The sequence below is a fragment of the Drosophila serrata genome, unplaced genomic scaffold (genome assembly GCF_035046125.1).
Source record: "Drosophila serrata isolate PLE 108 unplaced genomic scaffold, ASM3504612v1 contig_245, whole genome shotgun sequence".
Classification (NCBI taxonomy): Eukaryota; Metazoa; Arthropoda; class Insecta; order Diptera; family Drosophilidae; genus Drosophila; species Drosophila serrata.
Window position 1 is genome coordinate 1,518,074 of NW_028257143.1, and position 26,930 is coordinate 1,545,003.

The 26,930-nt window shown below is 40.0% G+C and overlaps 8 protein-coding genes across 16 annotated transcripts in view; 5 read left to right on the forward strand and 3 right to left on the reverse strand.

The window, feature by feature from the left end:
• Positions 1-598: 598 nt before the first annotated feature.
• Ifrd1 (Interferon-related developmental regulator 1) lies at positions 599-8,193 on the reverse strand. The gene is made up of 5 exons (XM_020954654.2): positions 6,228-8,193; positions 3,154-3,838; positions 2,808-3,051; positions 1,398-1,625; positions 599-1,284 (listed from the first exon to the last, which is right to left on the reverse strand). The coding sequence occupies exons 1-5, from the start codon at positions 6,262-6,264 to the stop codon at positions 1,201-1,203; spliced, it is 1,278 nt and encodes a 425-aa protein (XP_020810313.1). The 5' UTR covers positions 6,265-8,193; the 3' UTR covers positions 599-1,200.
• LOC110185687 (uncharacterized) lies at positions 1,660-2,757 on the forward strand. Its single transcript, XM_020954655.2, has one exon. The coding sequence runs from the start codon at positions 1,847-1,849 to the stop codon at positions 2,690-2,692; it is 846 nt and encodes a 281-aa protein (XP_020810314.2). The 5' UTR covers positions 1,660-1,846; the 3' UTR covers positions 2,693-2,757.
• LOC110185583 (uncharacterized) lies at positions 7,946-10,472 on the forward strand. 2 transcript variants are annotated; one of them, XM_020954515.2, is made up of 3 exons: positions 7,946-8,368; positions 8,535-9,569; positions 10,076-10,472. In XM_020954515.2, the coding sequence occupies exon 2, from the start codon at positions 8,537-8,539 to the stop codon at positions 9,521-9,523; it is 987 nt and encodes a 328-aa protein (XP_020810174.2). In that variant the 5' UTR covers positions 7,946-8,368; positions 8,535-8,536; the 3' UTR covers positions 9,524-9,569; positions 10,076-10,472. The 2 variants fall into 2 exon arrangements, with proteins under 2 accessions (XP_020810174.2, XP_020810173.2); XM_020954514.2 differs by having other exon boundaries at positions 7,985-8,364.
• Positions 10,372-11,403, reverse strand: Prx6a (Peroxiredoxin 6a). The gene is made up of 3 exons (XM_020954516.2): positions 11,030-11,403; positions 10,773-10,965; positions 10,372-10,682 (listed from the first exon to the last, which is right to left on the reverse strand). Exons 1-3 carry the CDS (start codon positions 11,301-11,303, stop codon positions 10,481-10,483), a joined length of 669 nt encoding a protein of 222 aa, XP_020810175.2. The 5' UTR covers positions 11,304-11,403; the 3' UTR covers positions 10,372-10,480.
• A 440-nt stretch (positions 11,404-11,843) lies between these two features.
• Positions 11,844-13,944, forward strand: RabGGTb (geranylgeranyl transferase type-2 subunit beta). The gene is made up of 2 exons (XM_020954716.2): positions 11,844-13,130; positions 13,254-13,944. Exons 1-2 carry the CDS (start codon positions 12,533-12,535, stop codon positions 13,679-13,681), a joined length of 1,026 nt encoding a protein of 341 aa, XP_020810375.2. The 5' UTR covers positions 11,844-12,532; the 3' UTR covers positions 13,682-13,944.
• On the forward strand, positions 11,845-12,269 carry Sbat (LSMD1 domain-containing protein Sbat). Its single transcript, XM_020954717.2, has one exon. The coding sequence runs from the start codon at positions 11,845-11,847 to the stop codon at positions 12,205-12,207; it is 363 nt and encodes a 120-aa protein (XP_020810376.1). The 3' UTR covers positions 12,208-12,269.
• A 242-nt stretch (positions 13,945-14,186) lies between the features above and the next one.
• On the reverse strand, positions 14,187-19,885 carry NTPase (ectonucleoside triphosphate diphosphohydrolase NTPase). Of its 4 annotated transcripts, none has more exons than XM_020955012.2 (4): positions 19,560-19,885; positions 16,258-16,399; positions 14,948-16,077; positions 14,187-14,791 (listed from the first exon to the last, which is right to left on the reverse strand). In XM_020955012.2, the coding sequence occupies exons 1-4, from the start codon at positions 19,590-19,592 to the stop codon at positions 14,699-14,701; spliced, it is 1,398 nt and encodes a 465-aa protein (XP_020810671.1). In that variant the 5' UTR covers positions 19,593-19,885; the 3' UTR covers positions 14,187-14,698. The 4 variants fall into 4 exon arrangements, with proteins under 4 accessions (XP_020810671.1, XP_086688184.1, XP_020810672.1 ...); XM_086832058.1 differs by having other exon boundaries at positions 18,893-19,776; XM_020955013.2 differs by lacking the exon at positions 19,560-19,885 and adding an exon at positions 16,482-16,763.
• Positions 19,886-19,961: 76 nt separating this feature from the next.
• The window catches only part of lilli (AF4/FMR2 family member lilliputian), an 83,157-nt gene continuing 76,188 nt past the window's right edge, over positions 19,962-26,930 (forward strand). The window contains exons 1-3 of one of the 5 annotated variants that reach the window (XM_086832059.1): positions 19,962-20,631; positions 24,884-24,962; positions 25,623-26,148. The gene's annotated coding sequence lies outside the window, so the exon portion shown is untranslated. Of the gene's footprint in view, positions 20,632-23,301; positions 23,664-24,883; positions 24,963-25,622; positions 26,149-26,930 lie in introns of those variants that run through there. The other 4 variants (XM_086832060.1, XM_086832061.1, XM_020954491.2 and 1 more) reach the window with 4 other exon arrangements.

Below are 26,930 nucleotides of genomic sequence, written 5' to 3' on the forward strand. Positions count from 1 at the left end.
ATATTATATGGAAAATTATTAGAATCGGATCTAAGAAATTAATTTATTTGAAAGTGATGCATTATATTCTTCCAATATATCATAAAATGTATCGCACATACATATATCGAACATTAAAATATAGTTTTATATATAATAACATTAATATTTAGAGAGTATCGCTATTTACTGTCATCTTTGAAGTAGATTCGACGCATACACCAAGACCAGGATCTATGCAAGTCGGACCCAGTCGATACCCTGGTCGATAGAGAGACCTTCCAAATTAAAAAGGATAATGGCCGAGATTCTTGCTACTTGAGTTTTAAAATCTTCAAATGGTTCACCAGGTTTGACCGTAAAATCGGAACGGTGGTGTTCAGAAGTTAGTTTCTGTACAGTCCTTGTGTTTAGTCATAGACTTATTCCCAAGTATAAATAAAGTTTCGTAGACCTGGAACTTTAACACCAAATTTAGAAAAGCTAAACCAAAAAGTCCAGAGGGATTCATACTCGATCTCGTATTTAACAAATTTGAGTTGGACTATGAGATGTTTTTATGGTAGTATTTTCACATCAGAAAATACATCGATTCCGGCTCAAAATAAAAGAGTTGTAATTAGTGTTTAAGCCTAAAATCATTTATTTTACACGTATCTACTACAAAATATATGTATATATATGTACGAATTATATAGCTTATATAATATACATGTAATAAAAGCAAGTCAAGCTATGACCAACTTTAGTATTTTCCCTTTCAACTATTTTAGCAACTATTTGAAGCTGAAATAGATATTGTATACACTTGTAATTAAATAATGATCAACAACTAAAGGGTTCGGTGTCCCCCACTGAAGTAGAATAACAATCGAAGTTAAAACTCACAGAATATAAGAATCAAGCTGCTGCGTCTACCGCACAGTAAGAGAAACACAACAGTTGCAGTTGCGCTAAGCGATAAATATTCAAAAATATTTAAATAATGGCTCTTGCTATTGGTGCGGCTAAAAACTAGAACAATTTTGTTACATTATTCGCAAAAATTATCCTAAAATTTAGACTTAGTTCTTCAGCTTTGGCTACACGCTCTGCCTGATTCAAGCTTAAATTAAATAAATTTAACTAGTTAGTCCAGAGTTCTTGGCTATCGGGGCTTTGAGATGGATGTTTCCGGGTCATTGTGTATGGGGCAGACTTGAAAATATGGTTTGTGTAGCCTTAGGTAACCACGGCCGAACGCTTGTCACGATTCTTTCCGCGTGTTATGGAACGTGCCTTGAATGCGGCAGCATTAACGAGGTGCTGGAAACGAAAAAAAAGAGTATAACGTTAATTCAATAATCCTGGGAACTAGCATAAGCCGTATAGTATAGTATAGTCACGGTCCGCAATCCACGCCATTATTGTCAACTTACCCGCTCCAGTTTTGATGGCTTGACCTTGGCGTTGCCATTGATGCCAGTGTTGGTAGGACGCGGTCCCAACTGGAAAATGTCGCGAATAAACTCGTTCTCCTGGAGCTGAGATGTCATGCCAGGACCCATGACCGTGCACAGAGCCGAATACTGATGGTGTATGGACCAGGCATCCAGAGTCAGGGACTCGTTTCCAAAGCGAATGCTAATTTCGGGTGAAATGTCCTCCTATAAAAATCAACAAAAGAGAATTATTAATCAAGGTAGGCAACGATTGGAAATTCCTATTTAGTTTAGTTGGGAAATGTGTGTAATAATCAGTTGTAGTTTTCTTTTCACGCAAAGCAGACTAAATTCTATGTTTTAATACAAAATTTCTCGGTGTAATTAAAAATTAAAAAAAAAAGCCAAAAAAAAATCAATTTCTTTTTAAATAAATTGTCTTCAAAATGATGCTATCAACCTATCAACATGACTATGTACCGCCGAACGCCAAAAGGTACGAGTTCCTCACACGTCCCGGGGGTCAGGAACCCCCGCAAGTCATCGAGTGTCAATGCATAGATGAGGAAAAGATCAAGATTCCGGTGGTGGCCAAGGACTGTGGCGGCGTAGAGTGGACAGGAATTGCACCGATGGGTAAGCTGGTGGATCCGCGACTCATACCCACCCAGATCACCCAGGATCAGGCGGACAACATGGCCTTTTCGGCGGAGTCGGACTGTCACACTTTGCAACCCAATCGCTTCCTGAAGATCCTGCGCACCGTCTACCCGGATCTGTACGAGCGCCTCAAGGTTATGCCCAAGGAGGAACTGAGCCGAAGGCTGGAGAATAATCGCATGTACACGACCTATCAAATCGATTACTGCGCAATGAACGAATATCCGGACGGCATATACGACAGCCTGAAGACTGAGGACGACTCTAAGCAACACACAAACAAGATGATGACCGAACGCGGACCTTGCTCAGAGTTCCGTTCGAATGTGATGAACGAACTGGAACGTGAAGCGTCCACCGGCTTCGAGGTGTCGCGGGACGAGTGCGAAAAGACATACAAGCCGTTCAAGACTACCTTTTCGGATTCCTCACAGTTTGTCGAATCTGGAAGCAACTCGCATTGGAGCGCAGCTCCAACCACATACCGCAAGATGCCCACCTTCACCGAGTACATGGACTCGATTAGTCGCAACGGTTGTGTCATTATGCGCAACAAGCTGCACGATCACTCCAAGTGCTTGGCCAAGTACTGCAAGCACGAGCTCAAGTTTACTTGCGCTGACATGAAGTAATCCAGTCCTTCCTCGATTTAAAGTCATGTGCATTATTTTGGTTTGAATAAATGTCTTTACACAAACATTCCTCTCCCTCTATGATGGGTAATTTGTAAAGCTGAAGATCACTCACCTCTAGGTAGCGCAGCACATCACGGAAGGTCGCCCGCTGGGCCTTGCGATCACGCTTGGCACGGTATTTGTGCGAATCGGTGGCCAGTTGCTTGACAGCATCGCATAGCTCACCGATATCATCCTCTAGGAAGTCCTCGTCATGGGCACGGCCCGATTCCAGTATCAAAGCAATAGTCTCGCCAGCGGCCATGCGTACATCCAAGTGTGTGGATTGCAAAAGGCCCAAGAACTTCTTGATAGAACTGCAATTGATTTCATTTAAATATGTTAACTAATGTTTAAGAAGAAAGCATTCCTTAAATTATAAGCTTTCTTTCATTTAAGAGTTTGTTAAGAGTACTTACGGGAACATGTGCTGACCAGTTGTCATGAGGGAAACAAAGTCACCGGACGGTATCAGTGTGAGTAGCAATCCCCAGGCAGACAGAGCCTCAGCATGAAGAGTACCCGCCTCAGAGGTGACAGACACTGGGGTCTTGTCATCGCCCCGCAAGTAACTGCCGGCAAAGATGGCCTCGAAGTACTGCATCAGCTGCACCAACTCTCCCACATCCTCACAGGCCAAAAAGCTCAACAGTCCCAGGGCCGTGCAGCATTTGGCACGTGCATCGAAGCCCACCGATTTGTCCTGCACGGTGTTCAACAGGAACTGGTTCATTGTCTTGGAGAAACCCTCGTCGCCGCCCAATTGAAGTACCAGGAGGGGAGCGAGCCGAGCGCCCCACACCTGCTCCTGTCCCTTGCCCCGGCGAATGCTTTTCTCCACGAAGTCCATAAGGGTCATTTTGCGGTCCTCCACAAAGTCTGGCATATAGCGATGCATAAGCAGTTCGCAAATCGCTTGGAGTGCCTGAACACGGGTCTGGGCCGACTTCTCGGTGGCCTGCTCTAGGGCCTTCTCAAACTTCTCCTCGAAACGCTCGTTGGCCAGTTCGTCGGTGGCTTCCGAGGAAGCGACCTCCGAGATGTGCGAATAAACGCTAACATTGTCGAAGGACTCGTCTTCAGAATTTGAGTCATTGGTGCGGCCTGCGAAAAAATTAAGTTTGGTTAAATATTATTGTAATTAAATCTTAATTAAAAGTATTAAATATAGCTGGGGTTGCCACTTTTTAGGGATAAATTCAACTCAAAACTAAAGTAATGCAAAGCTTTAAATATTATTGAATGTTCCTTAATGTTTTAATGTTTCCAATAAAATGGCATCTCTATTATTTCCTAAATTGCATTTCACTAACTTCCGAAATAATGTATCGACAAAATATGTCGCGCTCAATAGCCATATCAAATATTTCGAAAAGATTGATATATTGTAGGATATTGCAATTAACTTACAAAAAATAAATAAAAATAAAAATAGTAACTATAATAAATCAATTAAATAAATATCAGTTGGCATATATTTGTTCTATAAGACTTATCGCAAAATTAAAACATATATTTCTATAATATAATATATTTATAATAAGATAAAGTATTTAATTATCGATATTTTTCACAATCCCTAAGAAATCTTGGTTGGGAAAATTGATTAACCAATTATTTTGATATTTCTATTGAAAATACTTAAGAATATTACCAATATTACCCAAAATAAATATTAGAAAACAAATTATAAAAGTAAAAGAAATACATTGGAAATATGCCACTACTTTCCCAGTGCCTACAAAATCCGTCGAACTGCTTCAAACACTAACTGAGCCCAGTGCTTGTCAAACCGAACATACCGCTACAATATGCCAAGCTCTTCCGTCTTCAAGCAGTTCCCATTCTCTTGCGTGTACTCATTTAAATTTAAACTAAATACATACTCATGTAATTATATATGTACATATGTATGTGGTGTAAATTCAAATTAGAAATTCAATTATATTGTTCGCTACACAGCAATGACCTTCAAGACCATATGGTTTTTGAGAGCAAATGTTGTGCAACAAGTTTTGGCGTCTTTCTCTCGGCAGTTTTTTGTTTGCTTACTGCGACAAGCCAAAGAAAGAAAAGAAAACCCGTCGTCGTCGCACTCAACAACAACTTTCATTATGGCGATTTTCCACTGCCTGTTTTCTATTTGGGGCAAGGTAGTTTCCGCCTCAGTCTCTTGTTTTTCACCTTTTACACAAAGGCGAACGGCGACACAGCATGCTGTAACTACGGCTGCTGCTGGCCAGGTAGAAAAACAGCTGTTGGTGCGGTCTGAAAGTTGTTTGGATTAGATTCGGGAGCGTAAGCAATCTGGCCCAAGTGAAGGTATGTACATGCTGCATAACACAGAGTTGCATAATTTTTAGGTCACCCCGATAAGGCGGCTGAGCAACAAGAGGATAGAAATAGTTTCTCAAAGAGCGAAAACTTCCGCGTCTTTCTTGATTTTCAAAAGCAATGGGGAAATATAATGATGTACCTAATGTTACCCTAAATATAGAGCATAAATAAAGTGGGTTATTAAATATATTTATATCTGATCTGGTATATAAGTTCATGCCACATTATTTAATTAATTAATTTTATAAGTAATTAAATAATTGTTTAATTATTATCTAGATATACAGTGAGAAAATATTATAAACAATGATCTAAGGCACATTTTACTAGAGATGTCAGCGTGAACCAGATAACTCAACTTTTTCGCATTATTAAGCTCTTAAATATCAAGAGAAATGTCTTCACAGCACTGGAAAAATCATAAAGGTTTGACTGGAAATATAACTCCTTAGTTATAATGAGTAATACTCATTCTTTACTGAAATAATAACCAAAATGATACCCTGCAATAATACTACAGAGGCATTCCAATCTACTTTTTGTTGTTTTGCGTGATTCTGATAAGATGGCATTGAACGTTAGCTTGTGTGTTTGAATACATCTATACGTACTTGTATGTATATACATTTATATATTCAAGTATTTATATATATTTGGCGTTCAGTTCACTGCTTGTGTTGTTGCGTAGCCAGCTGAGCGCGTGAAGAGCTTTTCGTGCCAACACAGCACAGCAACAAAGCGCAAAGACAGTGGGTACTCTACAAATTAAATACCCTGTGACATTAATTTATCAGTAGATTAGGATAATCCACAATTTAAAACCTGTTATGGTAAAGCTCGGCCAAGTATTTACTAAATAATATTATTATTCTAAACAAAACCCATTGGTTTTTGAATGTATCCACGGTATTGGGGGTGCCCATTTCGGCTGATATTGCCAAACAGGTTGTGGGCACAGAAAAAGCTTTTGTTTTTGGAAGCCAACGAAATACACAATCTAGTGCATATAGTACACAGTATTTATTAGTCATGACGAATGGGAATGACTAATGCAAAGGTCAAGCGAAAAAGCAGCTGTGAAAATTTCGCCTGCACCGGCACATCTTTCCCCCTCCCACACATCTATCGCCATCTCGTTCCGCCTCGTGTGACTCACCTTTGCCTGCTCCTGCTTTCTTGTTGCGTCGCGGCATGTTGCTGTTGTTGTTAGCCGATCTGTTTTTGCGTTGTTCACGAATTTTGTTTGAACTCAACGACGACGACGTTTGCTTTGTTATTGTTTGGCCTGCTACGGCACACAGCAGAAAACAAAGAAAAAATCGGAACCGATTCCCTGTAGCCGAGTGTGTCCTTCTGTCCAAAGATGGAGACAAAGAAGGCAGAAGTCTACACGACGGCAAAAATGTCTACACTCCCGCTTTGGCGGCAACTAAACGCACGTGGTTCCTTTTCACCAATTTATTGATTTCTTTTACGAACAGAACTGAGGTTAGAATCCGGATTTATTTCTTGTCTCTCGGGGGCTAGTTGTGTTGTTCGGAACCGATTTTGATCAGGACGCACCTATGCAGAAGCTTTGGTGCTTCCAATTTTTGGAAATTCTACACGACTGTCTCTGCAGCTGCTGCACGCGGCGCTTGCAAATGTTCAACTTCGATCGCGGAATGAAGGTCGACGGCTGTTGCGGGCGTATTTTATTCACACTCTGCTGCTGGGCGATAGTACAAAAATGTCGTGCTCTGGTTGTCGTTGCAGCAAATTTCATGTTTGATTGCAATGAAGTCACTCTCCGCGCTGGCAGACACCCGCCCTCTGTTCGCAGCTCTTGTGAAATTCCCTTGCTTGCGTTCAATGTCGATTTTAGATTAGCGATTCCCTACTCCGTTCCGCTAACCTCCGGATATTGGGTATTCTGCGTGGGCCAGCACTGGCACTATGTTGACTCGACAATGGCAGCTTTCGAAAGCTTTGCGGTCGTTTGGTTAAAAATAATGCAAATAATTAAGCACTTTGATTACTGATTTTGACGAAATGAAAAAGTGAGTGACCGTATGACGAGGTGCGGGGAAATCCCTCGGATGGCGATGGAGACATTGCTGTTATCGATAAATATATGGGCAGTTTAACTTATCGTATTTTAAATTTTGTAAATAATAAAATCTTAATAATCTGTCCGTTTCTGCTCTACCACTACGTCTTATTTAGTTTGGAGAAAAACAAAAAATAAATACATGGGTCACATGGGTCACATGGGTCAACCCCGTCAACACATACAACTTACTAAAAAAAACTACAACTACAAAACAATTACACATTACAAAACAACAACAATTACTAAAACAACAATTTAAAACAATAAACACCAAATAAATTTTGGAATAATAAAACAAAAAAATTTAAAACGTCCCAATGGTTTTTGTGTTCAATATTCGTTTCTCTTCCTCTTTCATTCTATTTAAACGTTCATATTATGGTCACACTTTCTATATTTTTTCTGTACCAAACAGTGTTGCCAGTGATGAGCAAACGAATGAGCTAGATTCGGAGAAAACAAGCTCAAAACGAACAAAACATGTTAAATATCTAAAACAATAACCCACATCCAAATCCAAGAAAACTTACAACATAGTTTTCAATTATAATGAAATGAAACCTTTTTCCTACGATCTTCTGCTCAAAATTTACCAGTCGATACTGCCATAGAACAAAGATTCATTTTATCTACTTGGAATTTTTAAAATTTAATATTTGAAAGTGATAAATTATTCTTTCAAATATTTGTTGTTGTTTTTATCACATGAAATGCACTTTAACATAGGCAAAAAAAAGTTTAGTAACTATTTTTATAAAATAAATTATTATCACGAATATAATAGATGAATAATAAGCTAGTTTACAGGCTATAAGCTTTCCATAAGCTTTCCCATTTTCGATTATACCAGATTTAGCCTGAAGAAAGCCAAACTGCCAACACTGCACGAGAGTTTTCGAGTTTTTGTTTTTTGTTTAGTTTTATTTGATTACAACTTGGATTTACGCCAGCGAAGCGCAATAATTACTCGTCGATTCGCCGAGGTCGATAAGAACAGTGTAGAGAGCTTCAGCCGAAGCTCAGAAGAACTGAACTTCAGAACTCGAACTTTGTCACCAGCGGTCAGCGGTCGCCTCGCATCCGAAAACGTCGCCCGAATCTATGTATGAATGCACAGCGGAATCAATAAACGGGAGACAATAGAGCAAACAGCGGAGCAGAGGCTTGCAACACCAATTCGGATTGCAAAATAGCGAAATAAGTAGGTAATTTGTAAGCGGTAGCCGAGAGCTGTAGGCCACATCTCGAGACTGGGATTATCGCCTTGGCCAGCCGTTGAGCATTTGTATATATGTATGTATATCTTATCGCTCGGAGGCCGATAATCGCGCATTACGGAAAACAACTATAACCATTGACTTAATCTTGCAGGAATGGCCGCCATAGAGGAACGCTTCCAGGCCGCCGTAAACGTGATCAAGGGGCTGCCCAAGAATGGACCCTACCAGCCCAGCACCGGCATGATGCTCAAGTTCTACGGCCTGTTCAAGCAGGCTACGGAGGGCGCCTGCCTCCAGCGGAAGCCCGGTTTCTGGGACATCGTTGGCAAGGCCAAATGGGACGCGTGGAATGACAACCGTCATATGACCAAGGAGCAGGCCATGCAGCGCTACGTGGAAAGTCTGCAGGAGATCATTGAGACGATGTCGTTCACGGAGAACGTGCAGAACTTTGTGGGCAGCCTCGATAGTCTGGGAAACATAAATCTGGACGAACTGGAGCTGGTATCGCCGGGCATGCGAGAGTTGGCCGAGTCCCATCCGAACTCACCGTTTCATTCACGCACAAATAGTCCTCAGCACGGGTCTAGCTGCAACGGGGAGTCAGAGCTGGAGGAGGCACCAATGGCCACATCCGAAACGATAAAAGAGAACGGCCCTAGTGCGGTCCCAGTGGTGACCAATGGCCACGTCTCGCCACCACTGACCAATGGCTACGGCTCTAAATCCTCCAACTATGCACATGACAGCCACAACTACACAAGCAATAGCAGCGTTGCGATTGTGGAGCCATCGGATGACGAGTACGACGATCCCTACGATCTCAGCCATGAGCTGACCCAGGCGATTGCACAGAATACGGACCTGTTGCGCCAAATTCAGACTGCCATTTCGCGCATGAACACCGATGTGAGTGCTGTGCAACAACGTGTTCGCAGTCTGGAACAAGCCGTCAATGAGGTGCGCAACGTTCAAAAGTCAAGTGGAGCAGCGGCAGCTGCCTCGTCGAGATTACAGCCAGCCTGGTGGCCGTTTAAGAACATCTCCCCGCTCTGGTTCGCCGTCCTCATACTGTGGCCTTTCCTGGTGCGACGCTTTGCGCGAATGCTCCAACAGGCATCGCCGCAGCGCAGACGCTGACACAGAAAGTATGCACAAGGATGCAGGGACATGTGGTAGATTAATTGTAAGTACACAACAATTTCTTCAAACCGAAACCTAAACCTAAAACCCATTGGGGAAACACGAAAACTACCTTTATGAAGCCGACTTTAATCTAATCTTTTCTCTAAAAGCAATCAAAACAATCTTTATATTTTCCAAAAATAAGTCCTCCATTGATAATCCGTGACTTCAAGTTAATATCAGAATATTGTATTCAATATATGAGAGCAGTATTCCCGTAAGATTCACGGCCACGGAGAAACCTGTTTGGTAGCGAAAGCTTTTACATGTATACTTGTTTTCATTTCATTAACATATTTAAGGAAACGATCACCCAAACCCATGCCGATTGTTTGAATACCTTCGATTATTTAAACAAGGGAAAGTGCGTATCTTGGTCTTCTGTTTATGGGAGATAATTATATATGTACATATTCTTGATCATCGATATAACACATTACATTACACATTAGTTTAAATAACATATTAATTATTCAAATTCTAATTACATTGCACTCTCTTTTCCAGATTCCTTTGGTTACGGGCACGAGCTTGGTCTTTACCTTTCGGTTCTCCACGAAAGCGGTTCTTCGGTTATTGTACAGAGTTGGCCTTATTTATACAATTTTCAAATCCAGTTGCAATATCTTTACTATCTTTACCCTACTTTTGTACTCGTACATATTTATGTATTTTGTATGTATATTTATTTTGTAGATCGAAACGCGACCTTATATTTTGTCACATTCCCCCAATCATCAGATATTAGCTCGTAAGTCGAATGTTTTTGCACATTTTCGTCAGGCAGAAGGCGTTCTTCGCAATTTCTGTTGAAATACGGTTGTAAGCGCTTAAACTTTATTGTGCATTATTTTTGTTGTATTATAATTTTTGTAATAAAAAACAATGACACATTTGGAAAAAATAGACCCCTTAGGGTTGGGGTGTGATCCGTAGATAGTGCTTTCCAGAAGGCACTTCAACGGTCTCAATGCCGCTGGGAAAGAGTCTCGGAACATCTTCGGCTTTAACTGTGGGCAACACCATGCAGTTTCCACCTTGTTTCCAATCCGCTGGCGTAGCGACGCTCTTCGTTTGGGTCAAATGAAGGGAATCGATGACCCGAAGGATTTCACTGAAATCATACGGGAAATATAGGATTAATGACTATTCAAAAGGTGCTATTTCAAGGGAAGTGAAAAATGAAATTTTATCCGAAACTTACTCAAAGTTGCGTCCAGTGGTGGCTGGATAAAGAATGGATAGGCGCAGCTTTTTCTTGTCGTCCACAACAAAAACAGCTCGACAGGTGAGAGGAATACCCTCTGAATTAATCTCATCCTTGTCCAGCATATTAAGCTTAAGGGCCAGTTCCCGTTTGTCATCGGCTATAATTGGATAGTCGAAGCTGTCGAGTTCTAAAAACATTAAGAAACTGTTAGAACGGACGACGGCCTCAAGCCCTTCACAACCCAAACCCACTGGCAAAGCTCTTGATGTCCTGGATCCAGCCCTTGTGCGATTCAACGGTGTCACAGGACAGGGCAATGGGCTTAACGCCGCGCTTCCGGAACTCAGGAATCAGGGCCGCCACTCGTCCCAATTCCGTGGTGCACACGGGCGTATAATCCGCCGGATGGGAGAACAGGATAGCCCAGCTATCGCCCATCCAATCGTAGAAATCAACTTTTCCCTCGCTCGTATTCGCCTGGAAGTTGGGAAATGTATCACCAATATTTAATGCCTTGCCCGACATTTTTGCTCTCGCTTAATAATAGTATTCAATAGTCAAGAGAGTGAAAAAGTTTTGATAAATTGGAAAATTGCCGCGATAAGTGGATTCAGCTGATCGCTTTAGTGAGACCGTTTCAGTACTATGTCGAGAACCAGGGCTGCAACAAAAATATTAATTAAAATGCTTAATTTAAAATTATGGACTTCTTAAAATTCCTTTTGCGCTGGTTAAATTCTTTTTATGTTTATTCTTTTTAATGATGTAGTCCTTCATTTCGAGATCTGTAAATTACAGTTTTATAAACATGTAGTCTTCATTTTAAAAGTGCTATAGAAAAACAGTGCAAATTAATAATTTTTTTTTTAGTTTATTTTGACTATCATTGATAATATAAAAAAATATTATAAAAAAAATATCGCCACATCGATATTTGGGCACACAAAAAATAACGATATAAATATATCATTTTCAGAAAAATATCGATATATTAATATTTTAATATATTCAACAACCCTACCATTCATTATTTTGTTTTGATTTCTACACTGACGACAAAATCCAGATGACGAACCTCAGCATTACTGGCCAGCAGGTGCCTCTGGCGCCGCAACCCGTGGCAGAGCCCTTCCGCATCACAACCAACGCCCCGCACCAGATGAACGATCCCAGCTTGTCACCCGGACGAAAGAAGCTTCAGAAGTGGCTGGGCCGTGTCCTGCGTATCGTCATCACCGACGGCCGTGTCCTGGTCGGATTCTTCAACTGCACGGACCGTGATGCCAACATTGTGCTGTCCATGTGCGCCGAGTACCTGGTAGAGGGCCAGGAGCCCCGCCTCCTGGGCAACGTAATGGTGCCCGGCAAGCACATTGTTTCCCTCAGCATCGACGAGCCCGACCCACAGTCCAGTCTCCTGGTCCAATAGTTAGGTATCGAATCTCGCGTTTCTCGTTCATTTCGTGTCAATAAAGTACAATTCAAAATTTATTCTGTGTGTATTTTGGTTAAATACATTGCTGCCCTATCGCGGTGCCCCCTGATTGCGCTCCTGAACCGATCAGCTGTTTGATAACATACCGCCCGCGTTGCCAACCCTCGAAGCTGATGAATCAGCTGCGGCTCGTTGACTCTTCTAGATATTTGTTTGTTTGCTCGCACAACTATTCCTGTGCCAATTAATTCATTTAATCAAGTGAAACACCAGGCGGAAGACCGTTTCGATCCGATTCAATTGAGGCCAATCAGCAGCGATGGACTTCACGACCTTCGTCAAGCCCTCCAATGGCGGCGGTGACGCCTCTAATGGCACCCAGACACTCCAATTCTGGAAGCATGTGGAGTACATCGAGAACCATGGAAAGCAGGAGGACGACTATGAGTACTGCATGACCGAGTTCCTGCGCATGTCGGGCATCTATTGGGGCACCACGGCGCTGGACATAATGGGTCAGCTGGATCGGCTGGAACGCAAGTACATCATAGAGTTTGTGAAGCGTTGTCAGTGCCCGACAACGGGAGGCTTTGCGCCCTGCGAAGGCCACGATCCCCACCTCCTGTATACATTGTCTGCTGTGCAGATCCTGTGCACCTACGACGCCCTGGAGGAGATCGACTGCGACGCGGTGGTACGTTTCGTGGTGGGATTGCAGCAGCCGGATGGCAGCTTCTTTGGCGACAAGTGGGGCGAGGTGGACACACGGTTCAGCTTTTGCGCGGTGGCCACGCTCACGCTTTTGCAGCGAATGAACCAAAGCATCGATGTGGAGAAGGCGGTCAAGTTTGTGCTGTCGTGTTGCAACCAAACGGACGGAGGTTTCGGATCCAAGCCGGGGGCGGAATCGCATGCGGGTGAGTCACAATACTTTTAAAGTTACTTCTTTTCAAGCTACATCTTTAAAATGGCATTTATATTCCCTACTTGGACTAAGAACTAACGTGATCCAAATTTTCCTTATATTTTGCATTTCCTAGGTCTAATTTATTGCTGCGTTGGCTTCTTCTCGCTGACCAATCGCCTGCATCTGCTGGATGTGGACAAACTGGGCTGGTGGCTCTGCGAACGTCAGTTGCCGTCTGGCGGTCTCAACGGTCGTCCGGAGAAGTTGCCGGATGTATGTTACTCGTGGTGGGTGCTCGCATCTCTTACGATAATGGGTCGCCTTCACTGGATTAGCTCCGAGAAGCTACAGCAGTTCATTCTGTCCTGCCAGGACTCGGAGACCGGCGGCTTCTCCGACCGCACCGGCAACATGCCCGACATATTCCACACGCTCTTCGGTATCGGTGGCCTCTCCCTGCTGGGGCACTCTGGCCTGAAGGCCATCAATCCCACGCTCTGTATGCCGCAGTACATCATTGATCGATTGGGCATTCAGCCGCAACGCTTGAGCAGGCCGTGAAGCATCAAAGAGACATAATTTTTAGCCAATCAATTTTGCATAGTTCCGATCAGACCTCTCTCGTATTTCCTAGATTTATTTTTACAAACAAAAAAAAGACCAAAATTCCACCACAAGAATATGTTATTCACGTAGTACTCAATGCTATTTTTCCTTTTACTACGTTGTGCATTTACCCATCCTCTAACTTATATGTATGTATATTTTATATAACGATAGATAAACGAATCGTTAAATAAATATATTATTTTATTACAGCAAAACAAGGGTGTTTTAATTTGACGATCAAAAAGTATTAAAACAAACTTCGTTAAGCGAACTGAAGATTTTGTTATTTATCTAAATTTATAACTCGATCAATGATATTGATATTCAAGAATGAGGTTACTTTATTTCGCTACCCAAAGTTCCAATACGTTGTTTAGATCTCTGGGAGCATTAAGAACTTCTGGCCTCCCACCCAAGATTTAGATAATTAATTATAAATCAAATAGCCTTTACACTATTTAGACCAATGTTAACATTTTATTGATTTATTTGCAAAAATAATTAAACTAACATTTGCATATGTATGTGAGAAAAACAATTTGAAAGTTCTCGCTAATATATCTATATAGTCTAGGCCGTTTTACATATTTAAGGTAAATACATATCGATGTGTATATTGTTATGTACATGAGGAATTCAAGTGTAAGGACTAAATAGTTAAGAGCGTGGCAAAAAAGATTGCTTTACGAAAGAGACACGAATCACACGAAATTGGAATTACGAACTAAACATTAAGTGTAGTCACAGTTTGTGTGTGGATTTCAATTATAGACAATTGAAAATGATTCTTACAACAGAGCACAAAAACGATATTAAACGATATGTATATAGGCAATGTCCGAGTTGTGTTTATGTTATGTGTGTAATCTGTAGTATACTCGATGCACGTCTAAGGCACTCTATAAACAATTTCAGCTAACAATTCTGTTATGTATTTCGTCATCTACTATGGACTAATGGAGAGGAGCGTTAGGAATTACTGAACTTTTCGTCACTAGTCAGCACGTTGTAGGCACAGCCCAAGGCCCACGAGATTTCATGACCATCAATCTTCTTATAAAGCTGCAATAAAAATAAGTTAATTTACTTAGAGATATATCAACAAATATGGAAATCATAATACATCCAAGAAATAAAACTAGCTTAGATTATCTTAGGAACATTTTAAAATATCATTCTTAAGACATCGAATCAGTATTAAATATTGTTAGAACTCACCTTTATTTTCTTTCCGTCATTAAGACCAAATCCTTCGCGCAGCAGCGTCGAGATAAACGTGAGGTCGAAGCACATGAAGGGCTGCTCATCATTGGGAATGGCGCAGATCTCCTGGGCCTTCTTACGGAACGCCTCCACAGTGGTCTCTCCGCCAGCTATCGGATCCACCAAGCCCGTCTCGACGGCCCGCTCAAAGTAGTAGCTGAACGCAGCCACAGCATGCTGCTTGAGAGTAAATGGCTTGGGCTTGACCAGCGGCATGACCTTGCTCTTGACTAGCTCCAGGCAGGCGTCAAAGTCCACAATCGGCTGCTCGGCACTGGACTTGGGGTTCTCCTTGCCGCTGATCTTGTACTGAACGTTGCCGTAAGTCCATGTGCGATTGGCGATGATCGGATTGACGCACGCGCTCTCCAGCACCGAGACCTCCTTCTTGTAGCCGTGCGAAAAGACGGCGTGACGGGCGGCCATTAGGCCCAGACCCAGATAGCTGTGCGTGAAGACGTTGATCTTCTTGTTGGAGGTCGCTACCTCGTGCATGTACTTATCATACACGGGCACCTGTTCCGGATCCGTTGGCGAGAATGTAACCTGTGTGCTGCCGCCGCCCAAATCCAGGGCAGCCGCCTGGTTTGTCTTGGACAGCCGTCCCAGCAGGAAATTCACGGTGAACCAACTGAAGATGCCCTCATCGGTGCCATCCATTATCTCCACCGCATCCATGTCTACGCTAAACTCGGACTTGGCGAATAGATCTCGGACGGCATTTAGGATGTTTTCCGCCTTGCTGGCTGGCAGTAACCTCAGGCCAGCGGTGGCCTTCAGTACCAGCGGAGTGGACGACCAGTGTTCCTTGGGTATAAAGGCGCGCGCCTCATCCAGCAGCAGCTTAATGGAGTGCGCTCCATCGGCTGGATTGTCAGCAAATGAGCTCAAGCCAGGCTTGCGCTCCTTGAACAGCTCCTCGTAGAGCACCAACTTGTTGTCGATGAAGCTGCGATTGAATTTGTAGGCCAGGACGCGACTTCCCGTGGATCCGGCATCAATGATGGCCGCGTACTGCACCTTGCTGTAGCCAAACTTGGAGGCCAAGCGGGCCAAGTACGGGCTGGCATTCTCGGAGACGAAGCCTGAATCGTCGACGGGTTGATTGGTGGTGGTTTTTGGTTTAGGATGCGCAACATGCCGGACAGGTGTCGGGAAATGGGGTTCCACATGCACATACGGAACGGTGACCGTGGGGAAAACAGAAGGTTTAGTTAGCACAACTTTGGGAACATCCTTCTTAGCATAATATGAATGATACACACCAAACACAAAGACGAGTAGTATGGCGGAGATGACCAGGCAGAGGAAGAAGATCTTGAGGCCGCTGGTTCCACGGTTGCTGCCGCTGCTGCCATTGGGGGAACCGCTGTTTTTTCGCCGCAGCGGCTTTTCATCGGTGGCCAGCTGCAGATAGAACATTGTATTAGTTAGTTAGTTTAATATTCTTTGCTCGTCATATATTAAATAGCTTTTTTTAGATCTCTACCAGCTTATATTCGTATTTCATCGCTCAACTTCTCGGGGAGATTCCCGTTGCCTGCTCAGCCACAACATTTATGCAAAACTCGGGACTCGTGCGGAACAACACATTTCAGCTGTTTGGCTGTCTCTCATTAAATATTAACACGCACGCTGTTTACTATCTTTTTTTGAAATGTCAATGATTTTGTTGTTTTCATTTCATTTCTTTTTTCGGTGCTTTTATCGCTCACATGGCCAGGGATGAGGCGAAACGGCCACCGATAACAAAAACCAGGGCTACAACACACTTTTTGCAACGGTAATTTAGTAAAATACCAGTTAAAATATAAAATTTGCAAAGCACTATATTAATTTGGGTAGAGTATAAATCAGAAATGTATTTAAATTTAAAAAATGATTTAAAATCTGTGCTAGGGAATGCACTGGTAACATTATGGCCTCATTTTTCTTTTGTCTCCACAGTCTACACAATAAAAATATCTACAGGCTCATAACTTTAAATAATTTATTAATAAATACGATAAATTGAAAGCCAGTTAAATAAAGGACACAATCTATCCGGTTAAAGTCTGGTGGTAAAATTTGTACTCAATCGTTTTTAAAGCTTGTCATATAAAGACTAACTTAATTCTATTAAAATTATCAATTAAATTTATTTATTTTATTTAATGAGAACCTAATTTTGTTGTTTTTAAATAACGAGTTAAATTCGTTAAATTCGTTCATTAAATTCGTTTAAACGCATTACATTAACCTCAGTTCGGAAACAATTTCCATGCAAATAGAATAAATATTATACTTCTTTAAATACTTTTAGAAATGAATCAATCAATAATAAGAGATTATTGTTCCGGGTAATATTCTTTAAAGAAATATTAATATTTAGTTTGTTCTCTCTGGTTTATTTTTTAAATATTTTTAATATTTAAATTAAAGATAAGACACCCCCTTGCCCTCAGTGTTTTAACAACCTAAGCGTGCTCGCATGCTTTGATACAAATAGAAAGCTGTCTCTTAACTAGGGTTAAAAATGGCAATCCCAAAGTTCAAAGTCATGCTAAATTACACAATATTCAGTGGACACCGCAACAGCAACGTCCATTTGTCTAGATAGGAGAATTTGGAAGGCGTCTTATCACGTAACCTTCGGGGCGATGTGACAATGATAAGACGCAATCAGTTTTGACTACGGCAGACATGACTCGACCACCACTAAACAATAATAATCATATTAAGTGGGGCAGGCAAAAAGCGATCTTTTAGCTTGATTAAATATTAACGTGGCTGGAAGGCAGCAAACAAAACTGATGAAATTCCCATTATTTAAACAAATGTTTCGCTATTGGTAAGTGGCTTGACTGACGTAAAAATAGCTTTCAAGACCCTAAGAAAACTGTTAACTTTGGTGCTAATGGAGTTGACAAAGATATTGAAATAAGTACCCATTGTACATTTCTGTATACATTATTAATTTTGTAGAAATTATACAGACATACTATAGCAATTACAGAGCATTTAATATTCAAGTTGGGAACCTATCCCATATGTTCCTCTGAGCACGCCGCTACTGTAATCAATAAATCAATTGATAACAAGGGACGTGGGCGCCCGTCTTTTATGCCAGCTAACGATGAGTAAGAAACGCGGAAGGCATGAAATACTTTTCACAACTTATCAGAAAATACATATTAAATCCATTTGGGAAATACTTTAATGGAAGGCTATGTCACTCGATTTGATAATTCGTATTTCATTGTCTAGAACTATTTGGCGTAAGCAAATAGTGATCACACTTTGGTAAATACGAAAATAGAACAAAAATAGACAATATAAGAATATTAATAATAAAGATGTGTGGTTTTCATACAATTACTGTTTTCAACTATTTTCTACTTTGGATTCCAATTTCTTTATGGTTTAATATTTGATCTTTGAGAGATAAAGTTTCTACTAAGAAAATTTGGTTCCCTATCGCGTCCCTTAGTCAAAAGCAGAATAAAAGAACTAGTAATTGTTGTCTCTCTTCTAGATAAATTACAAGCAACAAGTAAACCAATTTACTATAACGACAACTTTATCTAGTCCCTATATGTTTGGTCATAATGCCTTTTAGATACATTAACTGTGATCCTATGGGTACAATATAATAAATATGAATAAAAATAATTTAGGTTAACGAAATATTAAGTCTCTAGAGTACTTAAACTTTGAACAGAAATTAGTTTTTCTAATTGCTCAAGTTGCGGGCACTTTATTTCAAAGCAAAATGAGAGAGCGACGAGGCAGATTATAGATATATATAAATTCCGCTTTTGTTTCTATTTAATTCTCCCACAAATTGACCTTTGAGCGGACTAATGGATAAGCGGATAAAAAGAGCCACGCAGGCAGGGTTAAGGCCACGTCCCCACTCACTGGCAACCTGTTCGAGTTCCTTGCTCGACGCAATGGCTTCTGCTCCTCCTCCTCCTCCTCCGGCACCGTCCTGGTCTGGTCCACCTGCATCTGCATTCACTGCTTCTCACCGGCGTAGGTGTCTTGTGTGTATCTGAATTTCGTTATCCGTATCTCTGAGAAAGCAATTGAAAAGCGGTCTAGCTAGGTTCGAGAATCGCTGCCAACTTAATTGTTTGTGTGGCCTTTTTATGTGGGTTTTTTCATTCTTTTTTTTAGTTTCTTTGAGCCCCCAATGACCTTGCAATTGAGGGAGAAGCTCGGAAAGCGTGGCTACCCTGGACATCTGGCGCTGGTTTATTTAAAAAACAAAAAATAAAAAAAAAAAACCGGCCGGTTCAGATAGCTCAGTGTGCCACTGCCTGGTACAAACAAACAATGTTCCGTGTGTGTGTAAAACACATTTGCATATAATTAGTTAATCAAGCGGAACCTTCTTACTCGCTCTCCCATCAAGTTAAAAAAATTGCAAACTTAAACTACAATTTAAAATTAAAATTGGCACCTTATCATTTGATTTTGAACTTCCGCCTTAGAAACGAGCGCATGCATTCACACATTTGTGGTGTGTGCGAAAAAATTGGCGTAAGAAATGTTGTTTTATTAGCCTATTTAACCTTTGCCTTACTTTTCTCTTCCGCACATCGGTGGGGTTCGTCATGTTGTTATTGTTGTTTGTGTTGTATTACTTTGTACTTAATTATGTAAATAGACGAACGATTTAGAAAACGCGGCGCGGCGCCTATTTCGTTTTCGTTTTATGGTATGTGAAACGCACAAAACTCTAGAAATCCCGATCTAATTTGGCGGCGCGTCTACCTCTGCGAACAAAACGAAAACAAGCCACGCGCACCAAAGCTAAGACATTTATTTATAAACATTTATGTTAGTGGTGTGCAAAACAGCGATGAAAATGATCGATGCATCGATGTTTATGTTTATCGGGTAATCGATAAGCTGTTATCGATGTTGCCAGACTGTGTGAAAAGTATCGTTATCGGCAAAACAGCTGATATGCGCGAAATCAGCTGGCCGATATGTTTTGCCTATCGATAGCCACGGAATCGATAACGATGTGTATTTTCGTGCTCGCTCCACCAACACAAAACACGCAACTAAATTTAATTTAAAACCCCGTTAAAAACAATGCAAACTGAACCAATTAAGTGATAAAGTGGCAAACGCTGCCGCGCCGAAAGCGCCGAAAACCGTGAATATTCCGAAAAGAAGGGCTTTTTGGGGAAAATTACACAAACCTTTTTTCGTAAGCGCTCTGCCTCTAATGTGGTCTCTTTCGCACAGCAGAATTACTAGTTGCTGTGTGTGTGCGTGCGTGTGAGTGTTTGTGTGTGACTTTGACTGCAGTTCGCGTTCGTTTTTTTTATACTAATAAAATACAAATGGACGGTAATAAAAGTAAACTTATTTCATGTGAAAAGAGAAGAGCGGAAATCGGCATTTGTTGAAAATGCTTGAGGCAGCAGCAACAGCAAAAACAACTTGCCGCCAACGAAACAACAACAACAAAAATTACTACAGCCTTATTACTACACAGGAAAATTGTCTCTGTGTGTGTGCGTGCGAGTGAGTGCGCGTATTTGTGTTGAATAATGTTTAAACATTTCTGAGTTTCGCACACAAGAAACAATTTAAGTTGCAGTCACCAGTCGCAGCGAGGAGAGATACGAACCGAAAAGCAGGTAAATGCAAAGTCAGCAGGCCAATTGTTATAAACAAAATATGTGAACATAGCCAAATGTGTCAAAAGTTCGTCATTGCTCTCTCGCCCTCGCTCTCTCTCTTCCTCTCACTCTCTGTTACGTTCTCCCATACACTTCGCTCTCTCCATCTCTCTCCCGCCACGCCGTCGGAAAAGAAAAGAAATTAATTTTGATTTTTTTCCATGCTTTTTCTTTTTTGTTTTGTTTTTTTCTTTTGCCTTTGTTGGTCTCTCGCAAAATTTTAATTTTAATTTGCTATGCGCAGCGAATTCGCGCGCAAAGGCAGAAAAAAGAGGCAGCAACAACAATTGCCAAGTAATAAACGTCAAATGCCAGACGGACGCTCTCTCGCGCGCGCTCTTTTTGCTGCTGTGTGCGTGCGTGTGTGCGAATGTCTGTGCGAGTGTGTTTGGGTTTGCTCGATTTTGTTTTTGTCCAAGTTTGTATTTTATCTTTTATTTAGGTGTTTGCATTAAATAGAAGCACCGAAGCCAGAAAGAAATTCGCAGTCTTATCACCCTTCAATTCGTTATTTATTTGATTGGAGCAGAAATAGAAAAGAAAGACAAATCTGAGAGCAACGCAGCGAAAAAAGAGCGAGAGGGCAAACACACCTCAAGGCAATTCTGATAAGAACAATTGTTAATTGTTTGAAAGCCGACATTCCAATAGTCCATTTAAACACCATGAGAGTCGCATGAAAAAATCGGCAATTGGGAATTGTGTTCGTCGCAAAATCGGTCGCTCTTCGTGACTGATGAAATAATGCAGCCGCGCGACGTCACCAGTAATCGGTGAAAATGTACCCCGGGTATATGTAAAAAGAGCTATACATATTAATAGATAGAAGGTCTTCTTTAACCTTAGAATTCGCTTTTTCTTCTTTGTGTTGATGATAACTCTATTCAATAAGTCTATTTTTATATAAACAAATATACAGATAGATGCTTGCAAATAGCTATAAGTTGCTGGTTAATTGTTAGGTTAATGAGATTTCAAAGCCTTAGAGAAGATCCAATTATGTCTGAATGGAAAATTAAATCCGTTTGTCTTTGCGTGTTCATATTATACTATTATAACAGGCTTAAAACAAGATACGGCACTGTCGGCGAAGAGTAAATAAAAAAGATAATTGGTGCATCTATGCAACTCTTGGGATTATCCTTAATCAAGTTTTTAATTTGCGATCACAAGACCTCTTCCTTCCCAGACAGTCTAAGAATATTTTGTTATCTATTGTGTCTGTTTGGCACGTGAACTCCAAGTCAAGTTTTTTTCGGGTCATAGAAATAGCAACTGATCTCTGATAGCCAATTGAAAAGAAAGGTATTTATGTATCTCACAGCTGTTTTGAGTGCATTTTGGTGTGCTTGCGCTTTATTGTTCAGATAAATTACATATCCGATATAATTTAATCACAATTTTAGCTGATATTTAGCCATTTCGGCCAGAAAAATTAAAGGGTTGAAACGTTCCCTAAGTACTTATGAATATACACATGTGTATATATGTAAAAATACTTTGGGGTCAGTTTATCCTCTCATTGTCACAGCTGATAGGTATATACATATGTACATATATCCGGAAAAGATAGTTATCAGTCCTAAAACGTAAGAATAACAGGGCAATTTTATTGATCGTTTACTAATGTTAATAACCAACATTGAACATCATGGTTGGATCAGTTATCGCAGTCAGTTAAAATCATATGCTTTTTTCTAAGCCGAAAAAGGTTTTCCACAAAGTCTACATTTCTAACATTTCTAAAATAACGAAGCAACATTTTTACAGGATTTCGACCCTTAGTCCTTATAAGTAACTTATTAAAGTAAAAATTGATACGACTAGACCTTCATATAGATAGTTACCAGAAATTAATTTAAAGAATATTATTTTATTTGACAGTTTCCAAAAACCATAACCACATTCGAGACAATATTTTATGCAACTAAAATATATATATATATGTATGTGTTTCGAGTATATTTTAGATGTACTAACTCAGTAATTTTTTTTATAATTAAGAATTGATATATAAATTAAATATTTGTCACAAAATAGAACAAATGTGAATGTATAATTCTTTTGTATTATCAATTTAGATTCATTATAAAAATTATATATAAAATTAACGTTTTTAAATAAGGTATACAAAAAAAATTGGGAGATATTAAAACCTCCTGCTGATTTCTTTTGTTGTTCGCACGGTTTCGAATTCCAATGTATTGGCAACACTAACATTAAACTCGCGTCAACATCCAGCAGTGGCAACAAAAGAGCACACAATTTACTCTCCCTTTGCCGCTCTCTCTCAAAATTCATTCACACATTTTATGTTTTTTTGGTGGTGGGGGGGAGACATATTCTCTTTGTTCAGCCCAAGAATTGTATTGGATAATTAGAAAAAAAAAGTGTACTTATATATTTTCATAACCAATTAACATGCCCATGTAAAGACGATCTTTGGCACTGTTAATTTTGGATGCGCTGTTAAACAGCTCCCCGCTCAAATGCCGCTCGCTCTCTCACACTCACTGCGCATGCTTACTCACTCGCTTCGTCTCCCTCTCACCATCACAATGGCAATCGCAATTGCTTTGCCGCTCTCGCAGTCTCTCGCTCGTTCGCTCAGTTATCGGCGTTTGTTTTGTCACTCTGTTTTGGATTTCGCAGTCGCAAACACCGCTGCCGCCGTCGTCGCCGTCGCGACGTGTGAAAAATGTAAAAGCGAAATAGCTGAAGAAATATGTGAAAAAAGGAAAAATTCATACCCGAATGGCATCAATCGAAAAAATCGTGAAATTTTCGCCGTAAAGAGTATCAGCTATCAAATTCCAATAAGAGTGCTTACAATTTAATGATATGGTGAGAAGTGTGTTCAATCGATGTTTGTTCTGTGTGCAAAGTTCATAGTCAAAAGCAATGCAAAGGCAAGAGCAATGTAAAAGCAAAAAGAGCAAAGGCAAAAGCCAAATCTAAATCAAATGTAATCTAAAAAAAAAGTTGAAAACGTAAGTTCAGCAGTGAAGAGTGCGATGGAAGTTTGATTAAAATATTTATAAAACGAAATCAAGAGGCCTTCCTCCGTCTCCGTCTCCCTCTCCCCATACGACCGCCAGTTCGCTCGCACACTCTGTCTCGCTCTCGCCACTGGTTTATTTTTAATTCGCTTGCAAAGTTTCAATGCAAATCAAAAATGGAATAGAAATCAACAGATCAAACACAACAACAACAATTTTCGCTTTCGCATTTCAATACCAGGAACAACAACAATACGAGCAACTCGAAAACGGAACAGAAGAGACTAGCAAGAGGCGAGCGAAAAAAAGTGAAATGCGCATTGACTTCGGAACATTTTTTGTGTTGTTTTTTTCTTTTATTGTCAATTTTTCAAACGGCACTTGGACCTGGACCGTGTGATTATGTAGCTCTCGCTCTCTCTTTCTCTCTTTCTACCGCTCTTGCTCTGGCCGCACGTTCGCTTTGGCACGCTCACTCTCTCGCCGTTCGCTTTCTGCTCTTCGCTTCGGTTAACGGAACTGCCTGGCCGTCTTCTTATTGTTGTTGCTGCCGCTGTCGTTTTGTAGTTGTTGTTAGGCAAAAGCAAAAGTCAAAAGCAAAGGAAAAGGTGCGTTGCCCTTTGCCTTGCCGATACAATAACAAAAACAACACACCAACTAATGAATGAATGTGAAATAAAAGGCAACAGCAAAAGCAACAATGAGAAAAGCGCACAATCAGATACATCGCGATAATTTTCTCGTTCATCTGGCGTCTTTATGATATTATCTACGCTACATTTTTGATTTTAAATTTAACACCTGCTGTTCTTCCATCAACTCTATGCCTGCAATGTATGTACACGCGTATGTATGTGTGCCTGCTGCAATTGCGATCAACAGCTGTTGTTGGTGGAGCGAAAGAGAGAACACGAAATGGGAGAGCGCGAGCGAATATCTGTGCATGTCATAAGTTTATATATGTATGTATATATGTATATGTCCTTGCGTGTGGTTTTTTTTTTGTTGTTGCAGCTGTGAGCGGGAGTTTATGTCATCGGGGGGCTAATCGAAATAATGTTATCGGGGCTTGGATCGATACATTGTTATGAATAATTTCAGTTGGATTACTATTTTCTTTAAAAATGACGATTTTACATGGTGAACTTTTGAACACATTGGTTATTATTGTTAATTATCAAATCAAATTAAGATATTTTTCTTATTCACAGCCAACGTTATAAATAAAATCGCCTCAGATACAAGCAATAATATTAATAAACCGAAAATAAATTAAAGGAAGCAAAAAAGGTTAAACATTTAGTAAAGAATAAAGAGTTTATTACCCATTGCATTAACGAAATAGTAGCCATTAGCTTTACTAAAAACAAAAAAAAAAGCAAACAAAAACAAATAGACGCGTAAAAATTTTGAGCAGAACTTAGCAAGCCTATAAAATACGCCTTCCAATAGTTATTATATATACACGCATTATATACATGCATATACATAGCCATAGCACATAAACATATATACAACGCTTAGATAATGTAGAAACAAATGGGAAATGAAAAAAGAACGATAAATAATCGTGGAAAAAGTGCGTTATATTCTAACGGTGCAATCAAACCTTAATGCAGATCTATATCTAAGCGATATTACGGCTACCCTAATACATATATATATATATATATATATACATTAAAAACATATATATATTTCTTACATCCACATAACAAAACAAAAAATAAAATTTTTACAATCCTCAAGTTAGCAGCTTAAAACCAACCAATGCAATTACTTTAAGAAAATTACTTTATCGGTAATAGAGATGCGTATTGAACAATAACAAAATATGGAAGAAAAATTAAAAATATAAATAAATAAATAAACAAGTGCAAATTACAAATATAAAATTTAAGAATTATAAAGATTTCAAATATTAAAATCAATTTATCCTACTATTCATAGGTTTAAATAATAAAATGAAAAATTTTATAAATGCGCCCCAAGTGCTTAATTAATAACAAAAACAACAACAACACAACCAAACAAAAAAACAATGTAAAACAACAAAAACCTCAAACCAACACAGCGAATCGAGCAATATTATCAATAATAAAGAAATTAATTAAAAATTGTTGTTAAAATTGTTACAATTCAAATAAAATCAAAGCTAGCAGCCTGCCAATAGCAACACAAAAAATTTAACAACAACAACAAATACCACAACTAATGCGGTGCCCAAGAAACATCGCCAACTTTAGCATCTCACACAAACTAAAGTCAGCATCTCCTCAACGCGCAGGAGATCAGGTGGGAAAGGGAAAAGGATACACCGCTTTCCTCACAAATAAAACCCGAGAGCCTTGGACTAACGCGCGACGCCCATCAAGGGCGAGCTGGACTCCGCTCCATGAGACAACCGACAACTGGAGCAACAGCAGCGATTGGAACCCGATATGGATATACATATGAAAAAACTTCCTAAGCCACGGTGAGTTCAAAATTACCTATCCATATATAAATAAATATAAGATTTAGGGGATTCCCCATTTGACTCAGTGATTTAATTACTGAAAATATCGGAGATGTATGGCGATATGATATAGCCGATAGTTTCAGTAATATTTAAAAAACTTAGTTGTATAGGAAATCCTTTAATTGTAATACAAATAAGACAATATTTACATAGTTTAGAGATAATCTTTACAATATATCGGAATTTTGTTTATGTTGTAAAGAAATTAATAAGAAATAGGTGCCAAAGCAATACCCATAAATATACCGATTAAGTTCCAAGTCCAAAGTTAATCTCTAGACATTTCCCCTGTTTTAATATCCAAATCACAAAAGACCAAATGCTACGCACAATGACATCAAATCGGATCTTCTAAAAACTTTTCTCATTTCTGCAACCCTTTTGCTTTCCGGCTCCTTTCCTCATTTTCTCATTTTTTATTGTCAATGAGCTGCGGCGGCCACTAAAATGTATAATTGAAACTTGTACGCCCACACACATACACTCACACAGGGGGTGGTAGCAAACAAACAAACAAACCAGCACATGCACATCCACATAATAGATACGTATAAAGAGGCAGCAGTCCCACAAAATAATATATATATACATATATAAAAAAAGAGGAAAAACCCAAGAAAACTGAGAAGAAAAAACGGTCCCCAGTTGCTTTTAGCGCCATGCAATAAACAGAGCGAGAGAGCGTTGCCAAGTTTTGCTTGGATTTTCCTTGGCCTGCTCTTCCACCCAACAGACGA